Here is a 20,648-nt window from a genome sequence, read left to right on the forward strand (position 1 = left end):
GGGTGTTTACTCATGTTTTAAAAAGTGAATGCTTTTTTTTTTTTTTATGCCTTATCTCAAAAGTAGCTTTTCCTAGAAATTTCAATAGAGATTTGAAAGATCTTGGAGGGACTTAATGCACAAGCCCAATTTTGAGATCAGGAAAGGCACATTAAGAAAGTGGTTATTTTTAGAATCATGGAATAATTGTTAGGGCTCTAGGGAACTTTTTAAAAGGGGTCTTTTCCCTTGATTTAGTGAGAATTTTATTCAGCCCCAAGTTAGTGGTGAAGACTGAGGGACTGATTTTTCCCCTCCTTTAATTCCATTAACTATCAGAGGAATTATGCAGTGGAGTGAAGTGGAGGATCAGGCTCCTAAAACTGAACTGGAAAAATCTAGGAGTGTGAAAAACTGGCAGTTTTGAAGTCAATGGCAACATTCCGATACGGCCAGGATTTTTCCCTATGTCTCTAGGTATTTTCCTTTCAAAGATAGCCTTCGGAGTGCAGATTTATGTCCAGGCATGTTAACTCTGCATTTCCATTCATTCTGGTGTCCTAGAAGTGTTTAAATGTAACCTTCATTCTGAATTCCAGGCTTTCTAAAGATTGTTTAGTTTAACTTTTGTGTCTATTGGTGATGTTATCCTACTACAAACCTGTGGAAAGTGCACAACTGATGTGAATTACTGGCTGTCCCGAGGAGCAACATTAAACCCCATCTGAAGGAGTTTTCTGGAGTAGCAGCTAGCAGGCAAACCAGTAGAATGATAGATTCTGAGGGCTTCATACTGCCATGGGGGAGGAGCCAGGTTGCCCTGGGGAAGCACAGAGCAATTTTTGCTATTTTAGACATGCTTAAATTACACTTCATATTATTCATTAGTATGCCATGGTCATTTTTCATAATGCTTCATGGCAAATTCAAGACACCAGTCTTTGAAGTATCTTTAGGAGCATAATCATTGTCCTTCTGCTTCATGAAAGGGGACTCATGTCTAATAGTAATAAGCTGCTAGCATAAAGCAATTCTCTTTTAAATAGCTAAACCAAAGGAAATTGTAAACAGGAAAACAATCAAACAATGGGTCTCTAATGTTAAAGTTGAGATTTCCCCAGGGAACCTAGCAAACTACATGTTCGGCTTTGAGACAAACACACTTCATATAAGGAAAAAGACCTAATTTAGTACAAATAGAGGGAAGAAGGAAAAATATTTTGAAAATAGTACAGATAAAAGTGTGTAATTTCAATTAAATGGATCTTGGCTTGTCTGTGGAATAGCACCAAAAGCATTACTATAGATAAATAACAGACCAGAGAGGCAGAATGATGCTGTAGTTTGGTGGTTAGGGCACCCAGCAGGGAGTTTGGAGACCCATGGTCCTGTCTCCTGCCTTCAATGACTGTTTATCCTTGATGGAAACAGCTTTAATGGGAGAGATTGAGGGAGCCCTGTATCAGAATATCCCATAGCTCAATGGTTAGATCATGCTCCTAAGGGGTAAGAAACCCTTGTTCATATCCTTTCTCTCCTTCACGGGGGGAATCGAACCCAAGTTTCCCACATCCCAAGTGAGTGCTCTAATCACTGGACTAAAAATTATAAAATGGGCACCACTGGCAACAGCTCCTCCTCCAGCTAGATCTTGAATGGGACTAGATCTGGTAGGTGGCCTCTGAACATGCCTACCAGATAGGGCCCTGCACAGTGGAGACCTAGGTATTGACTGAGTTTAGGCACCTAAAGGTTTAGGCAGCAGATGAGTGGGAGTTTTGTGGCTCACAGTGGAGCCTAAAACTGGGACTTACGCATCTAAATCTGGAGTCTAGGCAATTAAGTACCTTTGTGGATCTGGGCTTAATCCAAAACCCACAGAAGTTAATGAGACTTGAAATCTCTAACTGGGACTTCTGTTCTAATGGTCAATTACCTTGGCTTCCTTCTACAGTACATGTAAACCATTGTAACTCTTAATCCTGCCCCTTTTACACACTTCAGTAATCCTTAGTGAGCAGTGGGACTGCTCTCATCAGGAAAGACTGCAGGATAGCTCCCTGTAATAGTCCCTTGTAGTAATGTGTCTTTAATGTTCAAACTGCCTGGGTCTCTTAAACTATAAAGAGGCTTGTGTTCATATTAGTTGCACAGGAGTTGGGGGGATTTTTGAATGGTGAGTTATAACTTAATAAACTGGGTTTATGCTTTGATGGCTCTGGGTAATGTATGTCTGAGAGGCAGTCATTATAAGGAAAACTGAATTACAAAGTGACTTTTTTTTTTGTTACTAAATACATTATTTTCCCCAGTCTGAATGGATAAATTGTACTACCTTATGTGATGGCTATGTAATAGTGTTTCTCTAGTAGCTTTGAATAGCACATTTTTGTTTTTTTCTATTAAAATTGTAAACTTTTAGTGCTCACAATGAAGGATTAATAATGTTACAGTACCTTGAGCCAAAAAACCTGTGTGCAGGCACAGTGAATGCTTCCTTATTTAAAAACCTGAGTCCTGACCTGAGACCCTGTCACTATGCCAGCCCTGAGTCCCTACATCTTCCACCATTCCCATCCTGTTCCCTTTCAAAGATCTGTGAATGTCCAGTAATCCTGAGCTACATACCTGCAAGATTGCAGTATATCCCACCCCGCAAACTTGATTCTGCTTGTGTATCTGACTTCTGATCTTCTTACCCCCACTTTTCCAGTCCTTTCCTGCCTACCATGATTCTGCTAATGCACCTAATCCAGATCTGCAGAGACCTACCATTCCAGTTCTCCCCCCAGCTGGTTTCCCATTAGCTTCTAGCTTGATCCAAATTCCACTGAAGTCAATGAAAAGTTTAATGGATTTGGATTCACCTACAGTCCTGATCTGTAGGCCCTCATCATTCCAGTCTTGGACCTTTTGAGCAGAGACTAAAATTTTGTGCTGAACAGTTGTTCACAATTGTAGTTTTGCGATGTGCAGAAACTAGGATGAGATCCTCAAATTCCATTTTACTTTGAACATCTGGGCATGATCCCACAAACACAATTGAGTATAATGTTGTGAATAGTCCCAGTATTGTCCTATTCAATAGTATGTGTGCAGTTGGGTCAACTGATGATAGAAATCCATTGTGCCACTCTGACTGGGGTCCCAGGGGAGCCACACTGAGGTTACTTATTTCAGAGTAACAGCCGTGTTAGTCTGTATTCGCAAAAAGAAAAGGAGTACTTGTGGCACCTTAGAGACTAACCAATTTATTTGAGCATAAGCTTTCGTGAGCTACAGCTCGCTTCATTGGATGCATACTGTGGAAACTGCAGAAGACATTATATACACAGAGACCATGAAACAATACCTCCTCCCACCCCACTCTCCTGCTGGTAATAGCTTATCTAAAGTGATCACTCTCCTTACAATGTGTATGATAATCAAGATGGGCCATTTCCAGCACAAATCCAGGTTTTCTCCCCACCCCCCCCCTTTTTTTTTTCCAAAAACCACACACACAAACTCACTCTCCTGCTGGTAATAGCTTATCCAAAGTAAGGAGAGTGGTCACTTTGGATAAGCTATTACCAGCAGGAGAGTGAGTTTGTGTGTGTGGTTTTTGAAAAAAAAAAAAGGGGGGGGGTGAGAGAACCTGGATTTGTGCTGGAAATGGCCCACCTTGATTATCATACACATTGTAAGGAGAGTGATCACTTTAGATAAGCTATTACCAGCAGGAGAGTGGGGTGGGCGGAGGTATTGTTTCATGGTCTCTGTGTATATAATGTCTTCTGCAGTTTCCACAGTATGCATCCAATGAAGCGAGCTGTAGCTCACGAAAGCTTATGCTCAAATAAATTGGTTAGTCTCTAAGGTGCCACAAGTACTCCTTTTCTTTTTGAGGTTACTTAGTTAAGGCAAACTGCAAAGAATGGGGAAGACAATCCCCAAAGCCAGTGGTAATTCCAGTACTTAGAGCCATTAAGCTAGCCTCAAAACAGCTTCTACAATACCTAACTGGTTACCCAGAGGCCAAAACACAGTTCCCTTAAAGCAGTGGTTTGAGCATTGGCCTGCTAAACCCAGGGTTGTGAGTTCAATCCTTGAGGGGGCCATTTGGGATCTGGGGCAAAAATTGGGGTTTGGTCCTGCTTTGAGCAGGGGGTTGGACTAGATGATCTCCTGAGGTCCCTTCCAACCCTGATATTCTATGATTCCAATAGCAACCCAGACTTAGGCCTCCACCCAGACATCCAAGTCAAATATGATGAGGATTATTGAAAATCTTAATCATATAAAAAAGTTCTACCAATCCCAAAGACACATTACCTCCCAGGTTAAGGAATATTTCGTATTTTACCCAAATACACACTTACAGACAATTCTTATTAACAAAACTAAAATTTATTAAAAAAGAAAAGAGAGAATATTGGTTAAAAGATCAGTATACACACAGACATGAGCACAGTTCTGAGATCAGATTCACAGTAGAGATGGTGAGCTTTGTGGTTGCAAAGAATTCTTTCAGAATTAGTCCATAGGTTATAGTCCAATGTTCATATTCAGGGTGATCCAGATGGGACTGGAGATCTCAGTCTTACAACTCAAGCTTCCCCTGCATGAAGCATCAAGCAGATCTGAGATGAAAGGATCAGGTCCCAACAGTCTTTTATACGGTTTTCTAGCAGCCTTCTGCCCACACAGTCCTGGGTGAACAACAGGCTTTTGATGTAACCACCTGTTTCCCAAACATCACCAGTAATCAACTACATGGATTAACATAAGGTAATTTATCCATTAAGCAGTTCACATACAGTTTACCACAAACTTTAAAGAGACATATAGACAATGACATTATTTCACCCAAGATTCATCTAAATGTTAATATTCCCTTTTGATCTCTGAATCAATAGCTATAGTAATAAACAGGAACTGTCTGTTTACATGGCTAACATCTAACAAGATATAAGTAAACACATACAATTAGTATCACTTCTAATTTTCTAATAATACAGGTTTGCATTTCAAAGTTCTAGCCTATCTAAGATGGAATGGCCCTAATTACTACTTACATACTTTTCTAACATGTCTCTAAAGGTTGAATTTAGGTAATTTATTCTGCAATCTACCGGAGACTTTCTTCTGTCCAACCCAATTCCAAAATCTGACAGGAATAGCACTTCCTTGGCAGTGCTTCACAGCTGTACATGCATAACTGAGATGAGACTTTGTCCCCTTGACAATAGAGCTTGTAAAATTTCCTCCATATTGTAGTATTACTGTGTCTCTCCTCTGACAGAGATCTGCTGGTATAACTGACACTGTTTGGCCTGACATGAGTTTGAACCGGGGACCTATAGTGCAATAACTATGAGCCTCTAACGTGTGAATTAAAGCATTGGGTCTTAGTTAGCTGCCATTGCTGACTCATTAAACTCTTACATTATCCAACCACTCAGTGGGATGGTGCTGTGGGTGTGAGTTATGTTGGCAGAAGGTGTGGAAGAAAAACGAATCACTAATGATACATGAAAATTGCTCTATTTAGAAATAGGGTTGGGGTAGCTGAGCTCTCTCACTCCTGCTGCTCTGCTCCCTCTTCACAGCTGGTATCATTAGCCTCTTGGTCCCTAGGCGTTGGCTTATCACTGTTGGAGAGAGAGCCTTCTCCCTTGCAGCACTGGGGTCAGGCGCTGCCATGGTCTCCCTTACTGCCTCTCTCCCCTGGGCACCTCTTGCTTACCCCTCGTACTTTTGATCCCTGGAATAGTGCGAAGGGATTAAAGGGCAACCCCAGGACCTGCCCCCAATCTCTGGTATAAGGGCACAGGGCGGGATGTGTGAGCAAGGAGGAGATCGAGCTGTGCTGTATAATGGGATGGTCCCCTGTCACTGCCACACTCCCTCCTGGCTCCCACAGCAGCGCAGGCTCCCAGCCGACTCGCCTGGCCAAAAAAAAGTAGAGGGTGTGGGGGGAGGAGGGCGCCCATTACCATCTTGCTGCAGTTACACTAACTGCCGCTCTAGCAACGAGCGCTCGATCTCTATGACCCCGCCGGTCTGCCTCTCTAGCCCTGGAGATTCGATGGTGACCCGGACGCCAATTCCGCTTCCGTTTTCTCCCCAAACTTCCGCTGTCCTGACCCAAGCGGCAAGCGCCCAGCGTGAGGCTAGTAACTCAGCGGGGCTGGCTGAGGCTCTGGCTGGGAGAGTCCACTCGGGGACGGAACAGAACTATCGTGCCTCGAGACCGGTTCCCGGGAGGAGACGGGAGTGAGTGGGTGAGGCGCCGGGACCCCCTACGCGCTTCGGCATGGCGGCAGCTTCGCTTCAGCCCAAGAAGATCGTGGCGCCCACTGTGGCGCAGATCAACGCGGAGTTCGTGACCCAGGTGAGGGGCGGGAGGGGCCGGGGTGGGGAATATCTGCTCCCCCTTCCCCCCAGTGCTGCGGCCGAGCGTCATGGCGAGGGGTAGCACCGGCCACGGGGGGTGGGAGCCCTGCGCTGCGAGGCCCGTTAGCTGCCCTGGGCTCTCCCGGGCCAGTTCATTCAGAGGCTAGTGATTAACGACCCCCCTGGGGCGGCTGGGGGTTTGGGCCTTGGAGACGTTTGTCCCGGTGTAAGCGCGGGTCAGCCCCTTGGCCTTGCGGTGTCTGATCCCGCTGAGCTCCTGGCTTTAGGGGCCTCTGTAGGCAGCGCGTTGCTCTGGTTTATGGAGCAAGGTGTGTACAGCGCCTGGGCAGTTTGACACCGTGTCTGTCCGTGCTTCCCTCGCACGCTTGTGTGGCCTGTCTTCCTTTGCACACACCCTCCGCTCACCTGCAGTCCCCGCCACCAACTGGCAGCCTTGGCTGACCCGGTCTAAGTGCACGAGGTTCAGTGGTTTAATGGAGGGTTGGCCTGGGTTTCTTTATTTACATGATCTGAGTTGTCAGTAAGCTTACTCAACATGGTAGCTTTGTCTCACAGTTGGGTCACGTTTGGAAGGTTATCGTTACAACCACAAGGACTAAAATCTCATTCTTCTTTAAGTGGAAGCATTACAGCTAAAAAGCACCCCTTGCAACTGCACCCGAAATAGTCACGCTGCACAGCAGACTCTGGTCCCTTCCCCAGCCTTAATCCCACAGGTCCCCCTACCCAACGAGGAAGCACACGGCCTGTGAAGAAAACTACAGCAAGTAAGATGAGGAATTCAAAGCACTGACTGCTTACTCACAGCCAGTTATGCGGAAGGCAGAAAGCTGAGGACTGTTCATGTCTCCTAAGAAGGATTTTCAGGCTGCTCAGGTCCACCTCTGCCAATTGCTTCTCCGGCGAGGGCTCCTGGATAGTTCCTCTGCAAGAGCAGCTGCAAAAGCCAAGCATGAGCTGTCACTATACAAAGCTCTATTGATACGTGAAATCTTGCCCTCATCCCTGCCTCTGTCTCCCGTCCCATCTACATCAACCCCACTTGATGAATAGAGACTGACTGAACACAGTCAGTCACCGCTTCACTATCGTGCCCACTGCCCTGCATGATTTTTGTGCCTTGCTGCTTCTTTGTGGCTCCCGAGACCTAGCCCGTGGGGATGCACACCTAGCACGCTTGCCCATGTTCTGTGAAGGGAGATGGCACGGGAAGAGGCAACGACAGAGGCTATGTCTATGTTACAAGTCCTTACAACTGCAGCACTGTAGCTGTGCCACTGTGGTGTAGATGCTTACTACAGCGACAGAAGGGGTTTTTCCATCTCTGTAGTAAATCCACGCCCTGGAAAGGCAGAATTCTTCCGTTGACCCAGTGGTGTCTACACTGGGACTTAGGTCAGCTTAACTATGTCTTTCAGGGGTGTGAATGTCTTCATGCCCCTGAACGACATACTTAGATCAATCTAAGTTTTAGTTGCAGTTTTTGACTCAGCAGATGTTCATGAAACTTGTAGAGCAAGCTCTCTATTTATTGTAGGGGAGTGGATTTTTCAAGTTGTCATTGTATGGTAGTATTGAAATATACTGCTGTACAACAGGCAGGTCTCTGCCAAGCGAGTAATAGGTCCTCTGACCTGCGGGACTTTATAAGAAAACAATTTGTAATGGTACAGAATAACCAGAACATCATAACTGTGGCTGAAGGTTCAGTGTAATTGGAATGTATCATGAAACAGGTGGGTTTTAAGCAGTTTTATGTGAACTCCTGCTCTTCTCTGTCCAATGCATCCTCTTCTCTTTCATTCAGAATGAAACTTCCTCAGAGATGGCCATGGAGCCTGTGGCAGCATATCTCATTAACCTTGCAGGAGATGGGGAGTAGTGAGGAGGTAGTAGGCCTTCAACAGAAGTCCCATGGCCCTTTCTGAATGTCCTGAAACCTCTGAAATTTCTCAGGAGGTCTTAGAATATGTGCTTGGGTGGAGGCCTATGACCAATGCATACTGTGTGGGGAGCCCACCTGCCCTTCCTGTTGCACCATCAAGATGATTTATGAGAAACATGCTCCGGAGCTCTCAAACTCCGGAGTTTTTCATCAAACTTGAACCTTCCCACATCATCTACGGAGCGGTGCATGACTTAGATAGCATCTTTTTATTAGGTGTATCTGTTAGGAGATTAAATTTAGCTAGCATAGGGAATAAAAACATTTTGGTTCACTATAAAATAGACAGACTAGTTACAGATGGTTGTGTATTTGTCCATATGTTTAATGAAAAAACTTTTTTTCTTTTCCCCCTTACAGTTGGCAAATAAGTACTGGGCTCCACATGTGAAGAAAAAATTACCTTTTGATTCAAAGGTAAAAACTTGAGTTATTACTTGCATTGATATTAACAGGATGTAATAGAGTGAAGGACGTTTAAAAAATTCTTGGCTAGTAGTATGTAAGGTTGTCGTCCCCAGTCCTCCCCCCAGCCCGTGGAGCTCATCACCTAAGTAGAGTTTCTCTATACAAGAAAACAGAAAACCCAGTAGTAGGGTATTAGGCAACCAATGTTGATATTCTAAATTTTGTTGGTATTGTCTTGAAAATTTCCCAAAACCTAGTTAACTTTTTATCATGCTAATCTTTCCGACTTTTATTGATAAATACACTTGCATGTTAATAAGGCCCCAATCTTGCAAATGCACATGCTTAACTTTATGTAGGATTAGGAAATAGTAGTAAACCCATTTATTCATATCTGAATGCTGGTGACGACATAATAGAAGTTTCTGAAGACTTATCGATCCCTTGCTAACTTTACATGCTCAGCAGATGACCTACCTGTGATCTGTTGCGCATCAGCTCTCCTCACTGGTCGTCCCCCACTATGATGACTTGCTACCATTTCTTCCATGATAATTTTCTCAAGGTTATTTCCAGCTCTTCACCTGATGCGATCAAAGTACATAAGTCAGCTTCTGTCCAATAATATTTCTAACATAAGAGTCCTTTGTCTTTTCCATCCAGGAGACAGACAAGAGTCTTTGCCTTCACCATGTTGAAGGGCTGCAGTTTTCTTCTTGTCAGCAACATTAGTTCCTTATGTAGGACTGCTTGTGTATAAAGTTAAGTACACATGTTTTCAGGATCAGGCATAATAGAGCATCCAAAACTATTCCTGGGGGATTTATATGCCAAAAAAATAAAAATTCTGTGCATGATATTTTAAAGGTCTGCAAAATTCTGCATATTTTATTTGTCGGAATAACAATATAATCATGCTCCTGCTATCAGCCACGGGTGGCTGGGGCTGTGAGCGGGTGGGAGAAATCACAAATTCTGTGGGGGGGAGTAAAATCTGTGGGGAACATCAATTCTACACAAATTTTGCATTACGCAGTGGTGCAGAATCCAAACCCAACTTTGGTTCTGTGTACCCAACAGCTACAGGTGAGTCAGTGGATCTAATTACAATAGATTCCACTATAACATGTCTGGGGCTTTAGTTAAGATCTTGTTTGCACTGTAAATAAATTGAAACTGAGCTGTAATTAGCTCATCTGCCTGTTATAATTGTACAGTAGATGACTCCTTAAGGTTCTGGGTCTTTTGATGCATCAGATCATCTTTGTGGTGATAGCATACACTAAGAGGAAGGATTGTCCAGTGCTTAGGGCACTGGCCTAGGATGTGGGAGACATGGGTTCAATTCCCTGCTGTGCCATAGACTTCCAACTTACTTAGCCTCTGTGCTTCAGTTCCCTATCCATAAAATGCCTTCCTATTTCACAACAATAGGGGATAAATGTTGTGGGGATAAATGCATTAAAAGATTGTGAAACTTTGAGATCCACCAATGAAAAGCATTATATAAGGAATCGGTATTATTATTGGTATTATTATTATTATTATTATTATTTATTACTAGTGTTATACAAGTAAATTTAGGAATATGTGCTCAGGAGACCTAATATTTTAGATTCTCTTTGTAAACTTTACTGGCATCTTCTGACATGTACGGAAACAGCAGGTCTGTGAAACTGATTGTTTGACACTGGCAGTATGTCTGCACTGCAATTATACACCTTCAACTGGCCCGTGTCAGCTGACGTGGTCTCGCAGTTCTCGGTCTACAGGGTTGTAAAATTTTGGTGTAGGTGTATGGTCCTCCCAGCTCACGGGGTCCCAGAGCTCAGGCTCCAGCCCGAGCCTGAACATCTACACCGCAGTTTTATAGCCCGGTAGCCCAAACCCTGCGAGCTCGAGTCAGCTGACATGGGCCAGCTGCAGGTGTTTAATTGCAGTGCAGATAGATCCTGGCTGTCTTCATGTAAACATGATCAGTATAATCTTAAACACTTGAAATACAAAAGTCTCCACAGAGAAGGAACAAACTTGTCATGTTGGCAACCAGTGACATTTATAGGGACTGTCATGTTTCAGAGGGCCGTTTGTACCTCTGACCCCTTCATTTCACTCCCAGAGTGCATCACCCTTACAGATGTCTTGCTTTCACCTGTCTTGGGGTGGAATACTATGATCCTACCAATCATAGACCATGTCTTGCGATACAGCACCCTATGCACCAACCAGGTGACCCAAAACAAAGCATAAAAATAAAAAAGGATTTTAACACAGTACAACGCCTATGCACATATCAGTTTTACCTAAAGGGTTATGTAGACCTAACTTATCCCAGACCCTCTTTGTCTATGGGGACTGAGGTTCAATCTCCTCCCCAGCAGTCTGTCTCACTCTTCCCCTTAGCATCTTCCCTCTTCCTGTCTGTCTTTAAAACTTTGTGGCTTTTGATCTCCCCACAATCTTTACAGGGCTGTGACATTCCTGAAGAAATGGGTTTAACAAGACCAGTTGTGGGATCTGGCCATTGCATCACAGCAGATGGCTCTAGCACTGTCAATCCAGTGTTTATGGAGATGGGCATATGAAGCTATTGTCTCTCTTTCTGCCTATGTGCAACTATCCTCTTTTTGAATTAATTCCTTATAAACAACACAGTAACAAAGGCAAACAGATGGCATATATAATATTTATGAAATATTACAGGCAGCTCCCATGTGCTTTGCAAGGACAGCCCTAACACTCAATTCTTGGCTTAAAGGAAGCAAAAATAATGAAAAATATAGTGTGTGGTTGCTGGATGAAGTTCTGTAGTGATGGTGTCATCTAGCATACAAGTCATGGGCCCAGATTTTCAAAAGTTTCTAGTGGTTTTGGATACCTCTTTGTGTGTGTGTTTGCCCAACTTGAAAGATCTTAAAGGGGTCTGAATTTCTGAGGGCAGTTGCGCAATACTTACTGAATGTTAGGCCTCTTTAATATTTTTTAAATTGGCTACCCAGAATTACTACTTAGTTTCAAAATTGGGTTTAGTCAGCAGTGCCAAAGACTTCCTGTGAGACCTTACCCACCTTTGTAGAGCTCTTTAAGATCTGTGGAGGAAAAGTGCAATAAGGATGCAAGGTAGTATTGATATAATTGAGGACTCCCCAAATGTCATTAAACACAGAGCATCTAGTTAATGGCAATTCTGATTTCAGAAACCTTAATGTCTAGAATATGAAAATGAATCCAACCAAAAGTATGAATTCTTAATTAATATAATTTTTTAATGTATCATTTGCAATAGGTTATTGAAGATGTGTATACAAAAGAAATTGTCAAATCAAGGTCAGTACAATGTTGCTCCTCTATTATTTAGAATATGTTGAAGACATGTATTCATGCTGATTTAAGGTACTTTAATGATATGAAAGTTAGAAAATGAATGAAAAGTGTAGTAATGGCTGTTGGTTGACTTATGTGATTTCAGAGATTAAATGTAAGCTTTCTTTATGGCTAGAATTATGATCTAACTATGGTCTGATATAGTGAATAAATCATTCTCTGTTCCCTTTGTGATTTGTTGTAGCCTAAGGTGGTCTTTGTAGTGATTGTTAATTTTAGCATTCCCCCAGTTCCCAGTCAATGGGGAGATGAATCTCTCCTTCCTAACCTCTGTGATCTCCCTGCAGTTTATTCCTCTTTGAGATATGTAAAGGAGCTGACAGCTAGGGAGACCTCCTCTTCTGGTTGTTGTCTTATTCATGTTTTTTCCCTAGTTTACTAATAACAGTTTGCTAAAAAGAATATTTCACGTGCACAAACAATTGAACATACTCTAATGAGCCTTAATATTAAATAGAGAAGAGGATGAGGCAAAGCATTGTGTAAGGTTAAAAACAACGTTCCATGACTGTATCCAGAGGAGAGGGAGGAGCAACTGATATCCTTGAAAGCTCATGGAATCCGTATAAGTTAACATCCCTGGAAGCAAATTCAAGATCTGGAGATACGATTTTAAAATCTGGGACATCAGAGTTTGATTAACAGTTGCTTTATTTTTAATCCTCTTTACCTATAAAGTAACCAAAATAATTTGGGTTAAAAATTACCATTTGTAGATTTTTATTACAGTGAATTCATGTGGGATTCCTTCAAAATCTAATCTGTTGCCTTTGAAGAATAGGTACTGAAGTTAATTTGGGATCCATTTAACTGTCATATCAAGGCAATATCTGAAAGAAGTTGCACAGAAGTTTTAGAAGAAGAGTACAACTTTTATTTACAAATCACTAAGTAAAGGAAAAGTTTTACACTTTTTCTGAGTCATTGTCTATACTAAAGATAAGCATGAGAGTGTTTCTTTTCTGTTTCACTTTTGTCCTTTTTTCCTTTTTAGGTTTGCCATTAGAAAGATAATGCTTCTTGAATTCAGGTAAGTTTTGGAGTGAAATAAAAATTAACTCTCTATGATAACCAGTGGAACTAAAGGTCAGACGCAGGAGCTTGCAAGGTAGTACACTTCGTCCATCTACACTTGCTAAAGCTCAGAATGAGACAAATAGGAAAATTTAGTGCAGAAAACTGGATATGATGTGGGATAACACTTTTTAGAAGGTCTTGTTTCATGACCCTGAATTTGTAATCTAAATAAATATAGAGCACTGAAAAGGAGTACCAATTATGCAGAGAATAGTGATAAATTGTGGACACCTCTTACAGGCTCTGATTCAAAGCCCATGGAAGTCAGTGGGAGTCTTTGGATCAGGCACATAATTAATGTGCAACATTTGTGAGGTATGCTGCATTTTAAGGACAGTAGTATGACTTGTTCACCTGTCAGGTGAAGGAAATCTGATATTTAAAAATGATTAAGAAAAAGTCTGCTTTATTGTTTTAAAGCTTTACTGTAATGGATAAACCACAAAAAAAGAAAGTGTATGAAATGCCAACATTAATTGTAAATTAATATTTGATTTCGCTTTGATTTCTCTAGCTCACCTATTGGGGAGGTAGCATGAGCTGGCACTTGGCCAGGACTAAACTGTCCCTTCGCCTCTGTGAAACACAAGCTTTTTATCCCTTTTTCTGCTGGCAAGAGTTGAAGGGAAAGAGTGTGATATACAAATGGGCCCATTTATTGGAAATGTAGGATAAGCTTAGAAACAAAATGTTCATTTTTTAAATGTTGGCATTTTCTCCCGTTTCCTCCCCTCCCTTTTGTATTTGAAAAGATATGAGGACAACATCAAATACAATTCTGGTTTTGATGAGGGCGATTAAGTAGCTTCTTACTTCATTTCCAGTTGGCATTGATACCCTTCTAAAGAAATGCAGTAAAAGCTGTCTTATCCAGCATGTTGGGGTAATGGGGGGTGCCAGTAAATGAAAAATGCTGGTTAACTAAGAGGGAGGGCATTTCGGTGTGGGGCTGGGGTTGGGGGACGGTCTCTCGGAGGGAGTTTGGGTGCAGGAGTGGGTTCGGGGTGCCGGATCCAGGGGGAGCTCACCTTGGGTGGCTCCCCACAAGCGCCAACCTGTCCTGGCCGCTCTTAGGCGGAGGCGTGTCAGGCAGCTTGGCGTGCTGTCCCTGCCCGAGTGCTGGCTCCGCAGCTCCCATTGGCCAAGTACCGTGGCCAATGGGAGCTGCAGGGGCAACGCCTGCAGGCAGAGGTAGTGTGCAGAACCACCTGCTGCACCTCTGCCTAGGAGCAGCCAGGACAGGATTCGGCCCCATGGTGAGTGCCCCCTGGATCTGGCACTCCAAGCCCCATCCTGTGCCCCAACCCCCTGCTCCGAGCCCCCTCCTGCACTCCGAACTCCGCATGGCCATTCCTCCACCTAGGAGCAGCAGGGGCATGTCGCCGCTTCCGTGGAGCCACGCAGAGTGAGGTAGGAAGCCTGTCGGCCTCGTGCCAATGGGACTATAACCCAGACTTTCAATGAAGATTAGAAATGCCGGTTTATAGAGCTTTCTGGTTAGTATAGGGCTGGATAACCCAGCTTTTACTGTACTCTGTAGTATGCACTGTTTTAATCTTTCCAATAAGCCCCCATTCTTTAAGTTGTATTAGAGGTTCTTTGTGCTGATACTCCCCACTATTTCCCTAAACCCTGTGTCTTTTCTGTCTCTCCCCATCTCCCTGTCAGAGCCTCAGTCTTTTCCATCTTCATATACACATTTCATGTTTCCCTATCCTTGAGTCCCCATCAGCTACCATTCTACCAGTTGAGGATGACGGGGCAAGCACATTTGCAAGAACCAGAGAATCTTCAAAGAGCGCAGAAGTGTCTCTGAGTGATGTGAGGCTTTTTCTTCACCTATTGGGGCTGACCACTCTCCATACTCTGGGCCCAATTGTGCAAACTGTCCATATGTGCAACTCCCAACAAATTATACATAGAGGGCTAATCCTGCAAACCCTCCATCTTTAGAATGGCCACGTGCCACTCCATTTCTGCACTGTATTGTGGTGCACCAACCTTGTCCTTAGAATGCAAGTCCCTTTGGGCAGAGAAGTTACTGCTAAGGCATTGCTTTCGTCTTGTGCAGCACTATATACCCTTTTGGTATAAAATGTATTTATTTTTTTTCTATAAAATTGTTGGGATAGTTCATCTAATATCCATGGGTAACCTGAAGTTTGTTGTCAGATGGATAAGTGTTTATGAAATATTTGTAATGTTTGGGAAGCAAATTAATAACAATAGCAAATTAAATAGCAGCATTCCTTTATTCAAACTGTAGTACTTCAAGGCTTATTTATTTTTGATAAAGGGCTTTAGTTTACCTCTCAATTATAAGCAAGGTATGTGAAACTTCAGACCACACTCTAACAGTTGGAGTTTTTTTAATTGTAAAGAAATTACGTAATTTGATGTCATAGATTGTAAAAAGCGAGAATTACTGAGAACACTATTTCTTGTTTAATTTATAGTAGTTTATTTTATTTGTGTAATTCTTGTAACTATTAGTGACTTTGTTTATTTAAGTACTTACTCTGGGCTCATATCGTACCCTCTCAAAGGAAAGCCTGTGGAAACTTCCCAGATATTCTGTCTTCCTCCATTTGGTTCAGCATGCAGAATTTCCTTATATGCTCCCCTCAGGAGTGAAGGATTTAGGGGAATTGGAGGTTGCCTGTTTTGTAGCACCAAATCATAGCTCCCATCAAGAGTGGAGGCCTATTTTGTCAGAAGTGACCTTGATTCATCTCTTTTGACTGACCTCTATTTTTAGAGTTGTTTCCCATGTAGAGGGCTTTAGCTTATCAGTCAAAGAAGAAAAAGCCTCCCAGCTAAGACATTACAGGAAAACTGAACATGCCCTTACTTCCCCAATATAGTTCCTCTGAGTCCAGTTGTCATACAAACCACAGATGGATTGCAGTCTTTGAAAGGGGCTGGGGGCAAGTAAGGCCAAATCTTGGGACTAAGGGAACTTGATTACTGTTCCTGACTCAGCCATTGATATTCTTTCTGACCTTGGGGAAAATCATTTAACTGTTCTGTGACTGTTTTCCCATCTGTAAAACTAGTATAATTATACTTACCTGTTTCACAAGGGGCATTGTGAGGCTAAATCCATTAATGTTTGTGTGTGGTGCTCAGGCATTCTGGTTTTGGGTAGAACTGCTGTAAATAAATAAAAATGAGCTCATGGAGCTTTTGTGGGCTCTGCAGTTGCAAAGGCAAAGTAGGATTTTGGGTCTTATTCAGTCTAATGTGTTAATTACTTTAGATTGCTTGCCCTGTGGAACTACACCATTTTGTTGCCTTTGTAGACCACTTCTATGTATAATCTTTGCTTAGTCATTTTCTGTTATCAAGTAAAATATGTATATTAATAATCCTTTTATAAAGTGTGGTGTTATGCCATAGAGCTTTCTCTCATGAGAGAAAGCTGGCATTTGTATCTGAGTACTAGAGGAAGCGTCTGAAGTGTGTGTCATATGAAGAGAATAACTCAATTTACTGCTACTGGAAAATCAACATGAAATAATGTCCAGGCTTATGATATTCTGCTGTGACCACCTAGTACACGTAAAATCTCTTTAATCAACAGTCTTCCAAGTGAGTAATTCATCTCTCTTCATATACTGTGCCTATCCAGTAAGTTTTGCTGCAATGACCTAGATTAGATTTAACTTCAGGAAGTGCTCACAAATTGTAAAGATTAATTATAAAAAAAAAAATCTGTAGATAATTATGCTTTTTTCAGATAAGTGACAGATTAGGTGGGTGGTGGAAACTAATGAGAAATTCTTTCTCTTCACAGCCAGTACCTTGAAAATTACCTGTGGATGAATTATTCTCCAGAGGTGTCCAGTAAGGCCTATTTAATGTCAATCTGCTGTATGGTGAATGAGAAGTTCAGAGAAAATGTACCTGCGTGGGAGGTAACCAATTTCAGTTACAGCTAGCATTAACTTTGATCCACAAGTTGCAGCTTTCACACTGTGCCCACTTAAAGTGATGGAAGGTAGCAGAGCCTACAATGTTTAAAGTAAATGGTGTGTTTTCTGAGGTTGTCTGCCAGAGTACTTTAAACAGTTGTATGTTCTTTTTTTTGAGAAAAGTAGTAGACAGATGAAAGATTTCTTTTCATATGGATTTCTCCTTTGATATGAAATCATTTGTTCTACTGTGTAATGGCTTTGCATTTCAGATATGTTTTTTTTGGACACTTGACAAAAAGTCTGGCATTTGGTGAAGGATTTTTTCTGGTAGTAGAAAGAAAAACGCCAAGAGGAAATTAGATTTGTGTGTGTAAAAATGTATCACTGGAAGTAGGACAACTATTTTATCTCTGTCAGCTTCTTGTTTGAAACCTTTGAGTATATTTTTGTGGCTTATATAAACTGAAAATGCTTTGTTTATAATTTACTTACTAGTAACTAGTTCAGAATACCATTTCTTAAGTAAACCTCTTATTTTTAAATATATATAAGCAGGTATCAACAATATAATCTAGGCAGAAATATAATATGCAAACTTTAGAGCAGAGGCACATTTTCCTCCTAATATGATTTACTGGTTTAAAATATATATATCAATGAAATAGTGATCCCCATTAGATGTAAAAATATACCATGTGCAAAGTTTAAAAAAAACCCTACTACTAAAAATCCCATTGTACTTCAATACATTCCAAGTATAGGCATGTGATTGTACAGTAAAGTCAGTAGTATGTTAGTTTACTTTTTAATAGTGCCCACTATATTGATCTTACAAGAGAAAGGGAAGGGAATTACTTCAGTGTTAGTGAAACAGGACAGATGAATAGCCTGGATGAGTGACTCCATTTGCCCAGGTCTCTGCAGCTTCTGAATCAGCAAAGGTACTGCATGGGAAGTGACAGGTGCAAGCCTCCTCACACCTTCCTATCCGTGTCCTTGAGTCTTGTTCTGGAGGGGCAACTGGTCCCTGTGATTATCCAATCCTTGTTTTCTCTGCTGAGATTGTTGAGAGTGCCCCTGTTATGGTGGCTTTGTGGGGTAGGAGCTAGAGCAAGACTCATTGCTCTCACCACCAAACAGCTGTGACTTTTTTTTTTTTTTTTTTTTTTAGTCAGAATCCACCTGATTCCCTGACTGGGACTGGACACAGGTTAGAGTGGTGTGGGGGCTGATCTAACTGGCACCAGCTGGTAACAGTCCCATAGGCCCCTCTGCTAGCTGAGCCTAACCAAAACATGGAGTATTCCTGCCAGGTTTCTGACATACCTCCTCCCCAGCACATCACCTGGGCCACAAACGAGGTAAAGTGTGTGTCAAATCCAGCCAGTGCTCTGCCCTTGGAGACTCCTGCACACCATGGGAATTCTGGAACAGGAAGATATGACCAATCTCTGCTCCATTTGTACTGTATAAGAAGCATAAAGAGAACAAAGTAGGGCAGAGAATCAGCCACAGTGTTTTTCATGTGTGGATTTTTGATAAGAACTTAAATTTTTTTCTTTTATTTTTTTTTTTTAGATGGTAAATAGTTTTGACTGGAGCTAATTGAAAATACAACTTTCCCTTCTATTTCTAGACATTCAAAAAGAAGCCAGAGCACTTTCCTTTCTTTTTCAAATGTATATTGGAAGCATCATTAGATGAGAGTGACAGTGAACTGTCTCTGCATGAACAGACAGTCCTCCTTCTCTTCCTTGATCACTGCTTCAACAGTTTAGTAAGTTATGTTGAACATGTTTGAATATTTTCCATATGGCTGTAGTGTTCCAGGTGAGAGCTGGATTGATTTAATTGGTGAGTCTGCTAAATAGGACATACATTGAAATTCCTATCCTCAGGAGTTGGGTGCAGTAGGGAAGGTTGTGGTAGTTTCTGTGGCCCTTGTGTACTCTTCCATTCCCTTCTCCCTCCTTCCAACTATTGACTCCTGCTATGGCAAAGGGCATGCAAGGAGATGCAGTGTCTTATCTCAAAGTTGGGAGAGGGACACTTATTGCTGTAATAAGTGGAGTGTGTACTATAGAAGACATAAGAGAGCGTAAGACTATTAGTTATTTGAGTCTTAAGCTCAGTAAAATTTATAACTATATATTATACTGGGAAATGTGCTTTTATTTTATAATTGTGTCTTTTAAGAACGGGATGGAAAACTTCCATGTAAATGAAATTTTGATGAAACATCGAAAAAATACACAGCAATTTTTTTCACTTTCTAACCAGTTCTAGTTATTAATGTATTGCCGCACTAATAGTTGTTTTAAAAAGCACACACAAGTATGTGTTTAGTTTCTAGTGGAAGCGGTATAAAACTATAGATCATAACTTGGTGCAATTTGCATTATACATACAATGGATGTTTGATGCTGAACTAGCTTTTGTCCAGTGTGTGGCTCCTCTGGAGCATAAGTTTTCTACACACACACATTATTTGAAATGTTGCTCCCCCGTCATTCATGGCGGTGATGGTTTTTCATTATTTGTTTTATGTTTTCACCTACAAATCACCAATCAAATTCAGTGTTGTAGTTAAGCTTGGGAGAATTCTGGTGTTTGGTTTTTTTTATACAATATTTATTTTTAAGGATTTTTTTTTTTTTTTTTTTTTTTTTTTTAGTTTCTTATTCAATTTAAATCTTCATAGTTGCGGGACATTATGGGGAGGGTCAGACAATAATTATTTAATGACAGTAATCGCTGAGATTCAAAAAGTTAAAGCTTTATAACTGTTAAAATACAAATTGTTCACAAGTCAAAGTATAAAGTAAATATCCTTAGAGTTAAATTTAAGTTATTCTCAGGCAGCATTTTTCTTTCTTTGACTATTTGTATATTTCAGTGTACATTTCAGTGATGCAAATTATTTTTGATCGGGTTATGTGTGTATGGTGAAATCAACTTTTACTGATGTTTAGAGATACAATATTTAATCATTCCAAGCCTGTATGTATTGCACTAGGTGCTGTAGAAATAGATTAAAATATAGTTTGTTCCCCAAAGAACTTACGATAAAATTAAGACAGGATCTAAGAAGTAATGACCAGAAGGAATGGGAGAGAATGGTTAAGAGAAACAGTAATAAAAATGTGTTTACCTTGACCAGATGTGTGGATAACTAGGTGGTTTTAATTTTTTTGTAAAAATATATTGTAAGAAAACAAATAAGATAAATATTAGGCGTCTTTGTTGTTCTTCTGCTTAGCTATTACGAGTTAACATTTTTCTCAAAGGCATCATCGTAAAAGTAGATCTTCAGGGCTGTGAAAGAGAACATGGTGGGAATTCATGGACTAAAATGGGGAGGATGTTCCATATGCATAGCACAGTATGGAAGGAATTATGAAGGTGCTTGTGGGAGGAGACTGGAACTGGGATCAAACTGGTGATGTAGGCTGGAATCTTAGATGGAATAGGGAACAAGATAAGTTAAAATAGTGGTTAAGAAGGCATATGCTAAATTGTGGAGGTCTGAAAGGTCAAAG

At 41.4% G+C, this 20,648-nt stretch overlaps 1 protein-coding gene across 2 annotated transcripts in view; it reads left to right on the top strand.

The window, feature by feature from the left end:
* Nucleotides 1-6,111: 6,111 nt before the first annotated feature.
* AQR (aquarius intron-binding spliceosomal factor) overlaps nt 6,112-20,648 on the top strand; it is a 112,909-nt gene continuing 98,372 nt past the window's right edge. The window contains exons 1-6 of one of the 2 annotated variants that reach the window (XM_074955777.1): nt 6,112-6,355; nt 8,684-8,740; nt 12,018-12,058; nt 13,110-13,145; nt 16,989-17,109; nt 18,746-18,886. In XM_074955777.1, coding sequence (XP_074811878.1) covers nt 6,278-6,355; nt 8,684-8,740; nt 12,018-12,058; nt 13,110-13,145; nt 16,989-17,109; nt 18,746-18,886 — 474 coding nt within the window. In that variant the 5' untranslated portion in view covers nt 6,112-6,277. The remainder of the gene's footprint in view (nt 6,356-8,683; nt 8,741-12,017; nt 12,059-13,109; nt 13,146-16,988; nt 17,110-18,745; nt 18,887-20,648) is intronic. The other variant, XM_074955776.1, reaches the window with a different exon arrangement.

This window comes from Natator depressus, chromosome 6 (genome assembly GCF_965152275.1).
Source record: "Natator depressus isolate rNatDep1 chromosome 6, rNatDep2.hap1, whole genome shotgun sequence".
Classification (NCBI taxonomy): Eukaryota; Metazoa; Chordata; order Testudines; family Cheloniidae; genus Natator; species Natator depressus.